The 15,922-nt window shown below is 32.2% G+C and overlaps 2 protein-coding genes across 4 annotated transcripts in view; one reads left to right on the forward strand and one right to left on the reverse strand.

Moving 5' to 3' along the window:
* Mgat2 (alpha-1,6-mannosyl-glycoprotein 2-beta-N-acetylglucosaminyltransferase) overlaps positions 1 to 15,922 on the forward strand; it is a 59,221-nt gene that overhangs the window by 15,108 nt on the left and 28,191 nt on the right. Inside the window, exon 1 of one of the 3 annotated variants that reach the window (XM_035884774.2) lies at positions 13,377 to 13,457. The exons of 1 other annotated variant lie outside the window; for it this stretch is intronic. The gene's annotated coding sequence lies outside the window, so the exon portion shown is untranslated. Of the gene's footprint in view, positions 1 to 13,376; positions 13,458 to 15,922 lie in introns of those variants that run through there. One more of the 3 variants, XM_035884778.2, reaches the window with a different exon arrangement.
* On the reverse strand, positions 8,157 to 10,470 carry LOC118449786 (4-vinylanisole receptor). The gene is made up of 5 exons (XM_035884762.2): positions 9,674 to 10,470; positions 9,075 to 9,174; positions 8,794 to 8,889; positions 8,416 to 8,571; positions 8,157 to 8,207 (listed from the first exon to the last, which is right to left on the reverse strand). The coding sequence occupies exons 1-5, from the start codon at positions 10,468 to 10,470 to the stop codon at positions 8,157 to 8,159; spliced, it is 1,200 nt and encodes a 399-aa protein (XP_035740655.2).

Here is a 15,922-nt window from a genome sequence, read left to right on the forward strand (position 1 = left end):
GTTGGGATCTCGAAGAATTCACGATATGAAGGATCCACCAGGGATCTTTATTAAGATGTCCTTTTATCACGTTTCACTAAAAAATCTTTAAGGTATCCATCGATTTCGAGTTATCTTAATTAGACTTGACTCACGTAAATGAATTATTCTCATTAATAAATCATTCCTCATATTTAATCTCCAATAAATAATATATTAGAAATAAGAAATAGAATTACAATTAGTTTACTTACTCGAATCTATATATATACATAAATGTGATCGTGTGAAATAAAAAAATTTCCATTTGACGTATTAGAAAAATTAGAATTAAGTAATGGCGAGAAAGAGGAGAAAGAGGAGGAGGAGGAGGAGAATGATAACAAGAATATCCTGAGAACCATTAGAATTTATCGTTAACCGAGTGAAGGAATCATCATGGATTTTCACATATCATGTCGGCTTTGGGTTTTAGTAATTTTTACTTTCCCCTAGCTATTATCTCTCTTCCCCCTCCTCACACTTCCCTTCACACTTTTCCCTTTTATGGCTATTACGTGACTTGAAAAATTTTACTCGTCGAGACTTTTTCTATATATCTAATCTTCGAGACTTCGAGGCATTGCAATCTAGATACTTTTTTCTCTTTTATTTATTTATTTATTTATATATATATTTTTTATATACATATAAATCATTCACCTGACCAGAACATATTTTCTTCTCGCAATTTATTCGTTTACCTATTCACATATTCACAAATATATTTATATGTGTGTGATATGTGTATATATATATATATATATAAAATAAAATAATTATCAAGTATAAATATATGGTGTTCTGAAAGTTGTCCTTTTTTTTTTCTTTCTTATTTTTTTTTTTTTCTTTTTTCGATTACCACCTGTGGAGTCGTCGAAGTAAGGGAAAGGTGACATATAAATTCCAGGCAGAAAGCGAACTCACTCACTTGTTGATTTTATCAAGCTCCCAGGAGGAAAACACGCGAGGAGGTGCAACTTGTTGCTAAAACGAAATCCTCTTTCGTTTCGAGCCGATTTATACGAGTATAGAATAAGTTTATCGTTTCGTGCGTCATTCCTTGAATTTATTTATACATTTATCAAATATGTTTGTGGGATTCGAATTTATATTGAAAGAAAAAAAAAAAAAAAGAAAATCTTTTTATTTTTTCTTTCTTATTTTTTGCAAGGTGCCAAAGAAATTAAGTAAGTAAGTAAGTAACTGAGTAAGTAAGTAACGGGATCTTGCATGAAGCAATTAGCAGTTGAATGAATGGTCCATTGTTTCGGGAGGTAAGAAAAGAAAAGAACACAAAAAAAAAAGAGAGAAAAAAAAATATATATATAGAAAAAAGAAAAAGAAGGAAAGTTTTTCTATAATTTAAAAACGTTTAAAACCTTTCGACCAACTCGTTTTATTGTGTCGTACACTCTCGAACATTGAAGAAAAAGAAGAGGAAATGGTGGAGGAACAGTAGAAAAAGAAAAAAAGGAATAAAAAAAAAAGAAATAAAAAGAAAAGGAAAGAAAAATAGTCGGCAAGAAAGAATTGAAATGAAAGAACGAATTGTTGAAATTTTTATTAGAAAAATTCTCCAAAGATATCGATCATTTGATATATTCATTAATTTGTTTTATATTTTGTTCAACGAAAAAATTTGGAAATGTAGGAAGGAAGGAAGGAAGGAAGGAAAGACGATAGGAAACTAAAGGATTTAAAAATGGAAAGAGATAGATATAGAGAAAGAAAAAGAAGAAGAGAGAGAGGAAGAGAAGATAATGAAAAATGAATGAAAAAGAGATTTAAAAAAAAAAGAAAAGAGAGAAAGAGAGATAAAGAGAGAGAGAAAAAGGATTTGACATTTAAGCCCACTGGGAGTTAGTTCCGCCTTTGGGGTTTATTGACTTGTAAAATCTTGACTTGATTTTGATAGCGATCGATAATATCCCTCCGTCAGGTAATTAAAATAATATTGATTGCTTTCGTTTTCCAGAGTTAATTGATTATTTTTCGTTCCAAGTTTTCTTCGGTAGTTTATTTATTCATTTATTTTTGTTGTTTTTTTTTTCTTTTTTCTATCCAATTTTCGAACGATGACCAGCTTAGCAGTTGTCCCCCAAGTTGATTCCCCATATTGATTTATTATTTCTATTATATTCTAATGTCGTTTCTGACCATTCGAATTCGTTCATTTGACTTTCTTCTTTTTCTTTTTTTTTTTGTGTTTGTTTGTACATTTTTTTTTCTATTTTTTATCCTTTTTAAACGTTGCTTCTTCATCCTTCCTCTTTTTCTTCTATGCGCAGTAGAACAAGATTCTTTTTTTCGTATCTTCTTTTCTTCTTTTTCATTTTTTTTTTTCTTTGATAAACGTTTAGATCCTCGCAAGGGTCTGTCGACAGAATGAAGAAAAAAGAGGAGAAAAAAAAGGAGGAAAAAAAATTAAAAAAAAAAAAAAAAATAAAAGAAACGTGAATGAGTTAATACGAAATTCATTAGTAGAAAGTTTTAGAGGATGGATGGATAGGTGGATGAGGCAAGGAAGAAGGGTGGGTGGTGGTAAGCATTGATACTATAGCATACAATACTATATACATATATATATATATATAATCTCTGTGTGTATGTATATATGACGTTATGACGAAAGTAAGACATAAGTCGTAGACAGAATCAAGACTCTTCTCGTGAAAGATTCGTTAAGCGAGGCACATCGAGGAGACAGGGGAGAAAGAAAGAGAGAGAGAGAGTGTTAGAGGGGTTGGAGTTCTATAATCGAATCGAGGGTGCAACTTCAGCCCTCGGAAGTGAATAGAATTCAATGAGCGAATACTATTTGCAAGATAGACAGAGAGAAAGAGCCATACACATGCATACATACATATATACGTACGTACATATATATATATATATATACATAGAACAAAGACAAGACTGTATGACGTACAGAAACTATCTAATTTCTTCTAAGTTTAGGCTAACTTTCTAGTGACTTTATTAATTAGATAAGACTATCTATCTATCTTATCGTTAAGGATAAAATCAAAGGTGATGTTAATTTTTTCTTTTATAATATGCTTACCCCCATTTATTAAATGTTTCTCATTGTCAATACGATAATGAGGAAGGCAAAAGAAGCTTTAAATCTTCAACTTATTTTTCAACCGATTGCCTTGCAAAATGTCCCCCAGACAGGGGGTTGGTTTGATAACTCGATATGTAAATCTCTTCTATGGTCATCTCTATTTCGATGGTCATCGTCCAAATCCGATATAATGGAAGAACTTTAACTAGAAAATTTTCATTCCTATCGTATCCTATGTCCTTTCTTTCTTTTCCTACGAAGATAAAATGGGAGAGATAATGGTGATAATGGTAATTACGAGTACGACTGACGACGATTCTGTTTGTTTATCTCAACCTCCTCGTTGTTATGACAACGATGCGTTTGTCAAACCGACGATCGACTCTCTCACTCTCTCTCTCTCTCTCTTGTGCTTTCTAATTTGCTTTATCTTTCGTTTCTTCCCTTTTTCTTTTTCTCTTTATAATAAGATCATTTTATTTAATTATAATTGTCTTGAAACTAAAATATAATTAAAAAAAATATATATATATATGTATGTATGTATGTATATATATAAAAGGAAAGAAGGTTGGATGTTGATTCTGACTGGTATGGGATGGAACGGAGTGTAAGGGATAGAGGAAGGAAAAAATGAAACAAAAAAGAAAAAAAAGGAAAAAAAAAAGAAGTGAAAAAGCCAGAAAGTGAGAGAGAGAGAAAGGGAGAAAAATGGAGGGTAAGAAAGAAAGAAAAAAAAAAAAGAAGAAGAAGGAAAACAGGAAAATAAAAATAAAATGAAAGAACGAATAGTGAATATCGAAGACGGGCATCGTGCCATTTCAAAAGGGAAGAAGATTTCTTCTCTCGGGGGTTAGAAGGAGTCAGCAGGCAAAATAGATTTCATTAACTCTCGAGGATCTCCGGGAGCTTCTCTCTTCCATGGTGAAGTTCGTCGAAGATGTCGGGCAAAGAGGAAAGAATCCTCCTTTCGTTCCTGTTCGTTCGACATCGGCAGCTATTCCCCTACCCCCATTTACCCCCGTTTCTCGTATCGTACCCCTTATTCCTACACCCCCCACCCATCATCTCGCTCTCCTATTCCTACTTCTAAACCCTACTCCTACTTTTGCCCCTCCCCTCTTTGCCCCTTTAACCTTCTTCTTTGGGTCGCGTGTGCCACTATCATCACCTATGCCTTTGGATCGCGGAATTTCTTTATTGTGCGAACCGCATCGAGAGAACTATATATATATATATATATAGGGTGTCTCATGTAACTGGAACAGGGTGTATCCTTTGAACGATTGAATATAGAAAATAATGTTATTAATTAAAGTTAAATTATATTTGAACGATATGTGTAATAGGGTAAAATAAATTTTATATACTTTTGCGTATAGAAGAGTGTGTGTCAGAGAAATGCAACTGCACTTTTTTTTTTCTTTTCTTTTCCTTCCTTTTCAACGGGAACGCATATACCCTTCGCTGGACCACTTTGATGGGCTCTTTAATGTCGGAATGTTATTATACCGTTCATTAGACAACTCAACGACAAGCTTAAAATAAATTTGAAAAAAATTTCACTTACGATAACTTCCTTAAACGTATAAGTTTTTAGGGGTATAATTGAGTTAATACTTTCATCTAGAGTATAAAAGAAAAAACCTGTGATGCGTTTGAAAATATAAATTATAATATTGAAAAAAGAATAGATGCAGTCGCATTTTTTGGATTTTACCGATCGAACAAAAGTGCATTAAATTATTTGCATATCGTGCAATTGCGTGATACAATTTTACTTTGGCTTATAATATTTTTATCTATTTTTAACTGTCTAGAAAATATAGCCTGTTTAGAATTGTGTGAGACACCCTGTATATATATATATACACACACACGCGTACACAAACGTATGTATATATATATATATATATGTATATATATAACTGAGTTTGTCTGTCTGTTTGTCTCTCTCTCTCTCTTTCGTTTCCTCTCATTCATCCTTCCAGCAGCCCTTCTGAAGGGCTGTTCGTGGCAGCCGACACTCTTCTCGGCAACCCAGACGCAACCACTCTCCTCCCACCTCGATCCCTCATCCCTTGCAATTAATTCCAAAGCGAATCGCTATTCTTCTCTCTTTTCTCTTTTTTTCTTGTATCTCTCTCTTTCTCTTTCTTTCTCTCTTTATCACTCACTATCTCACGTCATTATCGTTTTTCCTTCTTTCTTTATTTTCAAATTCGAATATTTTCTCGATGGAGAAGTACGCGATTGTTCATGACACGATATCATTCGGTTGGAAATTTTTTTTTAACTTAAACTTTGAACCTCGATAATAACCTCATTTTAGGATTCCAAGGGAATTAGCGTTATTATTATGTGAATAGTATTATCGTACGGATCGATTAATTCTTTTTTTTTTTCTTTCTCGAAGAGGGAAAAAAAGATTCACTAATACTAATAAGTAAGTAAGTAAGTAAGTAAGTAAGTAAGTAAGTATTGATGATTGATTCGAAGTGTATATGGTTATACGAGATCGTTGATCTAGCTAAGATCAATTCGATATATATATATATTCTCGCGCGTTTGTGTGCGTGCATTTGGTGAAATCGAGTGTTTGATGTTAGAAAAGGAAAGAAATATTAGTGTGGCGTGAACTATACGAGAAGGTTTCAGACGGATCGCGGCAAATATAGCAAGATTACAGGAGAACTCACTTATCCTGTAATTGCCGAAGAGAAAAAAAAAGAGAGAAAGGAAAAGAAAAAGAGAGAAAAAGAAAGAGATACTAAAACGGGGATGTCTACGATTCGTTTCGCCGGATCTCTTATCCTTTTGAGTGGTAACGAAATCGGTCTTAGAAAAATTCAGAAAGCTTCAAGAACGATAAAAGAATTTTTCCTCTTTATCTATTTCTCTCTCTCTATCTATCTATCTATCTATCTATCTATTTATCTATTTATATCACTCTATCTCTCTCGATTTATTTTCGAATTCAAAGGAAAGTCCAAAGGGTCTGGTATTAATCGAATTTGATTTTTGGAAGAACAATATTCTGTACTTGGAAGATAGGCAGTAGTAGACGATCTATCAAAAAATTCAATAGGTTCTATCCACCTGTCCTTAGTCTATTTCTCTCTCTCTTTTTCTCTCTATGTCTCTCTTTCTGTTTGATTCTCTTTCTCTCATACTCTATCTGATTCTTTTTCTCTCTTACTCTTTCAGACTCTCTTTCTGATTTTCTATCCTTCTTACTCTCTCTTCTTCTCTATCTCTCTCATTCTCTCTTTATCTTTCTCTCTTTCTCTCATCTTTATTTATAATCCACCGAACAGACGGAGCAGTACTTTAGCAAAAGAATTGGATGGGATCTAGAAATGACCATCGGTCTCTCTGGTACGAGCTTTCTTCGTCTCGTGGGCGTCCTCATGAAAGGCAATGAGTTTTTCCTCCCTTCTCTTCTTGGCCCTTTCTATATAAATATATATATATATATATATATATATATATATATATATATATTCACCGACCCGATTTCAAACGTTTATAGGTGGGCTATTGTTTATTTACCGTGTCGTCACTTCCGTAATAGTATCAACGTATAGGTGATATCACTCTTCTTTCTTCTTTTTTTTTCTCACAGTACTATTTACGTGTACACACATACGTACATATGTATATATCTATGTATATATGTACGTATCTATCTATGTATATTACGTATATTGTATTTATATATTTATGTATTTATGTATGTAGGCTAAAACTATTCACGATTTTGTTTTCTCGATACATTAAAAATCTAAGTACTTACTTACTTATTTACTTACTTACTTATTTATTTATCACTCAGATATGTATGTAAAAACCAATCAAGGTAACCGGGTTATATTCGTTCTAATCCTTTGACGGTGATTATTAGAACGTAACTTTAGCTAAGAAAATTTTCATCGGATTAATCACATCGCGTGGTCTTTTGAGAGTATTAAGAAAAGATTTAGAGAGAGAGAGAGAAAGAGAGAGAGAGGGAAGGAGAAAGAGAAAGAGAGAGAGAGAGAGATAGAACGTGATCATCGATAGCTAGGCCAATAGGAATCTTTTCGATATCGGTGTCCCTAATGATCGAAGCAAGCAACTTCTCAAGAAACGTGGCCTTCTATCCTTTCAGCCAATAATTATGGATTTCCTTTTCTGAAAAATAGAGTTTCTTTTCTTTCTTTCTTTCTTTCTTTCTTTCTTTCTTTCTTTCTTTCTTCTTCCTCTTCTTCTTCTTCTTCTTTCTCTTTTTCTTTTTTCTCCCTCTCCTCTCTCTTTCTCTCTCTTCTTTTTTCTTTATCTTTTTTTTCCTATCTTTTTTGCTCCCTTTTTCTCTTTTTATTTTTTGCTTCTCTCTTTTTTTTCTTTTTTTTTCTTTTTTTTTCTTTTTTTTTTCAATGCGATCGTATCCCTCGAAAATATGAAAAAAGTCGTTCTTCTCGATCATTCATTCATTTTTGTACGTGTTCGTATTATGAATTCGCATAATGAATTAAAAAGTATTATAGTATAATAGTATATGAATCACGAGAGAGGAATGAAATAGAAATTGAAAAAGAGAAAGGGACACAGGAAGATCTCTCTTTCCCTTCTCCTTAAGAGAGAAAAAAAAGAAAAAGAGAAAAAAAAAAGTAAAAGGAAAATGATCGATGCTCGACTCAAGTCAAGTGCTACACAAAAAGCCTTTCTCTCTCTCTCTCTCTCTTTCTCTCTCTCTTTTTTTTTGATAATCATTATCAACTATTCTCTTTGTAAACCTTTCATATCGTTTACACGAGCAAATATAAAATTTAAAAAAAAGAAAAAGAAAAAGAAAAATGAAATAATCAAATTACAAGAGAATAAATAAGTATCTCGTTATTTTATTCAATCTCTCTTTGTCTAATAAATGAATAAATATATAAAGAAAATAAAGAAGAAAGAAGAAATAAAGAAAAAGAAAAAAAAAGAATAATAGTTTAAAAACAAACAAAACAAGAAAGAAATAAAAAAAAAAAGACGCAAGACAAGAATAAATCATACTCGAGATTAAATTCATATACTCTCGAGATCAATTCATGCTTCTTATCATGGTGAAGAATGACGCAGCTGTTGAGATCATCTGAAAACAAAAAGAAACAAGAAAAAAAAGAAACGGAGAAAACCAAAAATAGAAAAAAAGAACAAAGCTTAGAAATAATTGCGTTCAAATTTCGATCGTGATTTAGATATGGAGAAGAGTTTTTTCACTTTTTTTTCCTTCTTTTTTTCTTCTCTCTCTCTCTCCCTCTTCTTTTTTCTCTTTTTTTTTTTTGTTTTTTATTACTTACAGAAGCGAATGTTTCCAAAGATAGATATGCGAATTTGCCAGCAGTCAAACGTACGGCCCTTTGTGATCTTATAATAATAATATAAATGGATCTTTTCAATTCCTTCGGATACATGTACCATGGTGTCGAATAAGTTGAATTGGCCACTGCTGTGGTCTACAAAAATAAATAAATAAATAAATAAATAAATAAATAAATAAATAAAATAAATAAATAAAAAATAAATATAAAAAAGAAATAATTATATACGTAATAGATATGAAACGAATTAAGCGTGGATAGGATCAAACCTATGCTATAATATGTTTCTCTTTTTTTAATTTATTTATAATTATGATAGTGAAGGAAAGAAAAACAATAATCAAAAAGTTACAAAACCTCAAAGAGCAATACGTCGGGTGGCCAATTGCAGAGAAAGAGTTGTATTACTGCAATCAATACCTGTGTCGTATATTTGTACTTATCGGGGTCGTCCTGCAACGATCCATAAACGTAATTTACGGATGGTGATGGTGGTGGTGGTGGTGGTGGTGGTGGTGGTGGTGGTGGTGGCAATGATAGTGGTGGTGGTAGTGGATGATGGTGGGGAAGAAGGCAATGGGTGGTCTATTTTTCGAATAGATTTTTATTCATGAAAATCGAGAGAGAGACCACCTTACCCCAGCTAATTTAAAACCAACTAGAGATATGTTGTAAGTGCTGCCGATCAATTGTGTGATGAAAATGACGTTAGCCAGTTCCTCGATGTCCTTACAAAATCTATGTAAACGTTTTAAAATATTTTTTTTAAATAGATAAATCATTAGATAGATTATTCATTGGATCAGTATTTGTAAAAATTTTTAATTGACGTTTTGTACGAAATAATCGATATTTATAATTAAACATATCAGCGATATCAATAATACGATCAATATTATTACATTGTTTTGATGGAAAAAATCTGCAAATATTTTTCGAAACAAAATTATTTTTTTCATCTTATTCGACACACAACTCCTTACATTTAATTATTTATATTTATCATTTATATTACATATTGATACACATACATACATACATATATATATATATATATATATATATATATATAAATATGTATATATAAATTATAATAAATGTCGATCCATTCATTTGACAACAGAAATAACAATGAATTATTATTGATCAATTAAAAAATACCGATCGAATGAATATACAAATATTTTTATATACTTCATCGAGTTATAAGATTAAATATAAAAATTATTTTACTTACTCGAGTACGGTGCCGTGATAATTAATATAATCGTCGAGTTTAATCTTGACATTTTGATAAATATAAAATTCATCGTAGTCACGTTCGATATTAATAGATTTCGTTTCTTCCATCAATGACGACATTTTATTTTGTATTACTTTAAGATGTCCGCAGGCAATGAGTATCATAACTGGTCCAACTGTGTCGATACCGACGCATGTCAAACCAACATTGATCATTGTAGTTAATTGATAAACATATGCTATCTCGAAGTAAGGCGATTCGTGTATATCGATTAAAAATGCATAAGGCAAATTTCTTATCGACGTTTCGTTGCCATTCGTAATGGACGTCGATATGAATAAACTTGCAATGGCGTAAAAAAAAATGGTAAAGGCGCAACCGAACAAATAATAATACGTCAAACGTTTCGTTTTATTCGTATAAATGATAACGTAAGATCTTTCGTCATTATCCAATGATCTCCATAATCTTTCGCATAATTTCAACATATTACGAAATTTCTTACGTTTAATAAATAATATCACGTAACGTGCTTGACCACCTATTAGGGATATTATCATTGAGAAAAATTCTAATGCTGTATCGGCGTTCGACATATGTCCGACGAATTCGTAACTATAAGAAACGGAATATGTCGACAATGAGATGAAAGATATTCCAGCGAGTAAATTTGTCCAATCGAGATTTATAATAAACGTTGTTTCTATTGGCAATATGCCGCAGAATTTTAATAAAAATATATTCATCGCTATCACGTTTTTACCGAACGACGACGACACCTCGTCCGACATTTTCTCGATATACACGCGAGAAATTTTTCTCTCTTTCGTCGACGTTCTTACATTCAAAAATATGTTATCTCTTTTTTTCATCTTCTTCTTTACGATTCGTTTTTGCTTTCTTTTTTTCTTTCTTTTTCGTTATTCAAATTTATTATATCAAAAGGCAAAACCGCGAAGAACCGACACAGTTAGGCACTGACTCTTTGGATCCATCCGAAGAAAAAAAATCAACCCATCGAAGATAGTCCGATGGAAGGTGAAACGGAATTTTGCACCTGCGCGATTCGAGTTGTACCTTCGTGCTAACCCTTGCATCATATATACCCCTAACTTTCCAACCCTTTCCCCTTCTCATCCCTTCTTCTTAATATTACTCGAACATAATGGTTACCTTTGGTTACTTTTTCGTTCGGCTAAAGTTCGAAAGACTTTCACGTTCTTCCTGTCGTAATGTGTCTACGAAATAATTTGTATCCTCGAAGATATAAGTATAATTTCTAATCTCTCTCCCTCTCCCTCTCTCTCTCTCTCTCTCTCTCTCTCTCTCTCTCTCTCTCTCTCTCTCTTTGTCCAACGTCGTGTGTTCTTTTTTTTTCGTTTACAATAGATAAAGTAAAACTTATCCGTGGACTTATCGTCGAAAGTTCTTTTACGATCGTAATTGCGAGCAAATAGAGAGAGAGAAAGAGAGAGAGAGAGAGAGAGAGAGAGAGAGAGATTGACAGTTTCATTGATTCTGTTGTTTTCGTAAAAAGAAAAGGATTGGTCCATGCAATGGAATTATTGTGTGTATACATTGAAACAAGAGTAAGACGAGAATGAGGTAAGGGAGGAAGTAGATGGTGGGGGACATTGAGAGAGAGAGAGAGAGAGAAAGAAAAAGAACAAGGTTGACTTTTCGACGATAAAGAAAAGTTGTTTTATGCGATGATACGTGTCGACGAAAAAAGACTAGTATATATCGATCGTATTACTAATGAATAAATTAAGACATCTTTCTATGGAGATTTGATGCCAACAATTTTTATACTAATGTCAAAGAGAACACGTCGTTCTACGTCCATATATATATATACACGATAGATCATTAATCTGTGGATAGATTATTAATTTCAATTAAATAAAATATATATAATTAATTGTTAGATAATAATTTATATTTATTTATATAATAGTTTGTATTATATAATAATTAAAATACGTAATGGTTATTATTTTTTATCAATGTTTTACAATTTTTACGATATAATTAACAATTTCGATATTACGAACATCGATCTGTTCTATTAGAAAGGGTAACGCGTGTCAAACCACGCCTGTTAACACTAAATCTAATCTCGATTAGGATACGTTTATTATAATGAAATTAAGTTATTAACTTTCATCGATTAAATTGACGACAGTTCTATTTAATAATAATAATTGGATATTACGTGGAAATTTGCATCGGGATTAATTATTATTTATTATTTAGAATAATCCCTACTTCGTTGACGCGAGCGCATACACCCACACACAACATATATATATATATATATATATATATATATATATGTATGTATTTATATATATATACCTATATTCTAGATAAATGGGGGAGGGGTCTAAGTTACACTCCATTGGTTCGTACGAGCCAGTCGCTGTGAAATGCGCGTCTATATCCAAGAATGAGAAGTCAATGCGCAGGTTAATATTGACGATCGAATAGAACGGAGTTGAATTGATAATTTTTCATACTAGAACAAATCGTACGCATGCGCATTACTTACAAGTCTATAATGTATTATCAATATAAATTTATACGACATTGAATTTAATATTTCGTATTTGTCACGAGAAAGAGAGAGTGAGAGAGAGGGAGAGAGAGAGAGAGAGAGAGAGAGAGGAGAGAGAGAGTGAGAACGAGAAAGAGAGAAGAAGAAATAAATAATAAAATAATTATTAGAAATAAAATCGAAAGGGTGTACACTGATATAAAAAAAAAAAAGAAAAAAAGATGATCTCAACGCGCGTATTATTTAATATAAATGAATAAATATACAGTTACAAAATAATATACGTAAAAATAATTTAAAATATGAAATAATATATAAATAAAATTTTCCATTCATCGATTTTTAATGAATGAACTTGGATTAAGACCAAATTTGTTTTATCGATAAAGAAGAAAAACATCGTCGGTAAACGACTACCTTATCAACAGCGAATTACTAATTTATCGACAGTGAATTACTAATTTATCGACAGTGAATTACTAATTTATCGACATGAGGTAAACTCTGAATAAAATAAAGAAAGATCATTGAACAAATGTCTTTCTCGAATGGTAAATCTCGTGATAAACCTCGAATGGTAAAGTCGCATAGACCGACAGGGATAAAGAGATAAATAGAGAGATAGAGAGAGAAAGAGAGAGAGAAAAAGATAGAGGCACAGACAGAAAGAGAAAGAGAGAAATAGTTAGAGAGAGAGAGAGAGAGAGAGAGTGTCTAGGATAGGAGCCGAGCGTTAGCGACATCCCCGTGAAAGTTAATATCTCGGAGTCTTCGACTAAGGGTTGGGCGGTGTCATAGAGACGGTGGTAAGAGGGTGGTTTTCAGAGGGTTGAAAAAGAAATAAGAAAGGAAAAGCTTCGGCCAGTTTCCTCGCGCACCAGGCCGTCGCGAGGTGCGCGTGCAAAATAATAGTGTCGAATAAAAAACGAGCGTCCAGCGTCGTTTTATTTTTTCGATAATCATCATGCGATGGGGTTACGTTCACGATTACCATTTAAACTCTTTCATCAGTTACGACGATACTTGATCGCCGGCTAAAGAAGAATTAACAAGATAGATATTCGTCGCTTAGTAAACTAAATTTCACGACGACGACGACGACAACGACGACGACGACGACGACGACGACGACGACGACGACGACGACGACGACGACGACGACTAACCATTCCTCAACCACCCTCAACCCACTACCCCTCGTGTGTGATATGATGGCCCTACGTAAGTAAAATATTATTCGATTGGGATCGTATAACAAACATTTATTTTCTATCTGCAACAATATTTACATACCGCGTGTGGTAAAACGTGATGAAATAAGAGAGAGAGAGATAAAAACATAGAGTTTGTTCGTGTGTGTGAGAGAGAGAAAAATATATACATATAGAAATATATATAGAAATAGAGAGAGAGAGAGAGAGAGAAAAGATACAAAAGGAAGAACGAGGTGGTTTGGATCGATATTGACCCCTTCGAGAGAGCGTGCATCAGCTTTTGGTGTAATCGTTGCGTCGATTTTCAGTTTCTACCTTTGAGTGCCACAGTCTTGTCTTCTTTTTTACCCCTCTTTTCCATTATCGTCGTCGTCCTCTTCCTCCTCCTCCTCCTCCTTCTCTTCTCTTACTTCCTCACTTCTTCTACTTCTTCTTCTTTTTCTTCTTCTCGTCGACTCATGCCGTTCGCCGAATCGATTTGCGAACACGTACATACATACAATATAACATATCGTTATAATTTTCGATATATTTCAAAGACCCGCGAATTTTATGAATTAAATAAAATATATGTATATATATTATATTATACGTAATAATATTGATTGTTAATTATTTAAAATAATTAATCGCCATTTTCGTTTCATAGCTAGATTATTTATTTTATACGAATCAATTAACGATAGCGGTATGTACATATGTGTGTGTGTGTGTGTGTGTGTATGCGTTAGATAGGATGACGATCGGTAAAGAAAAAATATAAGTTCCGGTTTTCTTCTTTGTTTTTTCTTTTTTTCTTTTTTTTTTTTTTTTCAAAAGATATCTCGTTCATTTAATTACACGTTCGATTTATAATAACCTTAACCTTGCTCGTGTATACATACACACACACACATAATATATATATGTATGTAGGTATACGCGTACTTACGTATATACGTATATATATATTTATAGGAATCTTGACTCTATTAACGTGTTCACCATTTGATAAGGGGAAACGAATCCGGTTTTCTTTTACGTACATGCATATATACTTACTTAAATACATACATACAAACTTACGTATAAATATATATATATGTATATATATATTGATTAACAGCAAGGATCGTGCGTCGTTCATAGTCCTTCAATTAATTCGATAAGGATTATCTAACGAGTAGGTTGATATTAAATTCCGAAACGGTCATTAAAAGACTGGTTTTAAGTAGATTAAGGCTTTTTTTTTTAATGATTCTCCTTCCTTTTTATTCTTCCATATATATATATATTTTTTTTTTTTTTGTTTACTTCCTTCCTTCTCCTTTTTTTTAGCTCATACAAATATATATATATATATATATATACGTGTATATATATATATATTTTTTTTTTCTTATATTTTTTTTCCTTCCTTGAACGAACTTATTCCCACGATCTCGGGGAGAAAAAAGAGAGAGAGAGAGAGAGAGAGAGAGAGAAAGATAGAGAAACAGGAAAGAAGGAAGGTATATAATAAAAATAAGAATAAGAATAAGATATATGCAAAAGGGAAGAAGAAAATATATGCATTTTGCTAAATGTACAAAAAGAAGGTCTTCTTCGGTCAAGGTTAGCGATTTAGCTCTGACCGGAGTTAGTTGGTAGATATAGTATAGAAAGATAGAAACAGAGAGAGAGAGAGAGAAAGACAGACAGAAAGAGAGAGAGAGAGACTCGAGAATAAGAAACGTTCAACGCTTGTAAATTCCAAGCTTATTACAGGGAAGACTCCGAGCTATCGCATATACACGTGCGCTTGCTATTCGTGTTCATTATTTACGAACTCGCACTTTACTCTTTTCCAGATTGGCCAGTTTTAAAATACACCTTGATTATTGTTATCTCAGAATTTTGTATTTACCAACTCTTTCTAATTCTTCTCTAATTCTTACTCGATAAGTACATATATATATATATATAAAAAAAAAACAAAAATGTTATGTATATTATTTTAATTTATCATTAATTTATTATTATTTTATATATATATATATATATATATATATATATATATCATTTTTATTTTGTTTTTATTTTTGTAGATTTTTTTCCCGCTTCTCTCTATCATTTTTCTTACACACATTACCCTCCATCCCCTTCTCGATCATTATCCTCCTCTCGTCGATCATTATATCAATGAAAAAGATTTTGGAAAAGTAAAGGAAGAACTCGTTCAATTATATTATAGATATCGGATAAAAAAAATCAAATTACTTAAAGGGTTTCCACGCGTTATCATTGATCTTTTCCTTTTTTGATTTTCATAATGATCGGATCGTCGCATTGAACATCGACAGACGAGACTCGTCAGATCATAATTTATCACTCATTATGTACATATATATATATATATATATATATATATATATATATAATATATATATATACACGTTTATTATCAAGGCGTAGTAGTAATCGCCTTGAAGGGACGATTAACGTTCTGATTTT

Source organism: Vespa mandarinia, chromosome 19 (genome assembly GCF_050613455.1).
Source record: "Vespa mandarinia isolate Hongniang chromosome 19, ASM5061345v1, whole genome shotgun sequence".
In the NCBI taxonomy this organism is placed as follows: domain Eukaryota; kingdom Metazoa; phylum Arthropoda; class Insecta; order Hymenoptera; family Vespidae; genus Vespa; species Vespa mandarinia.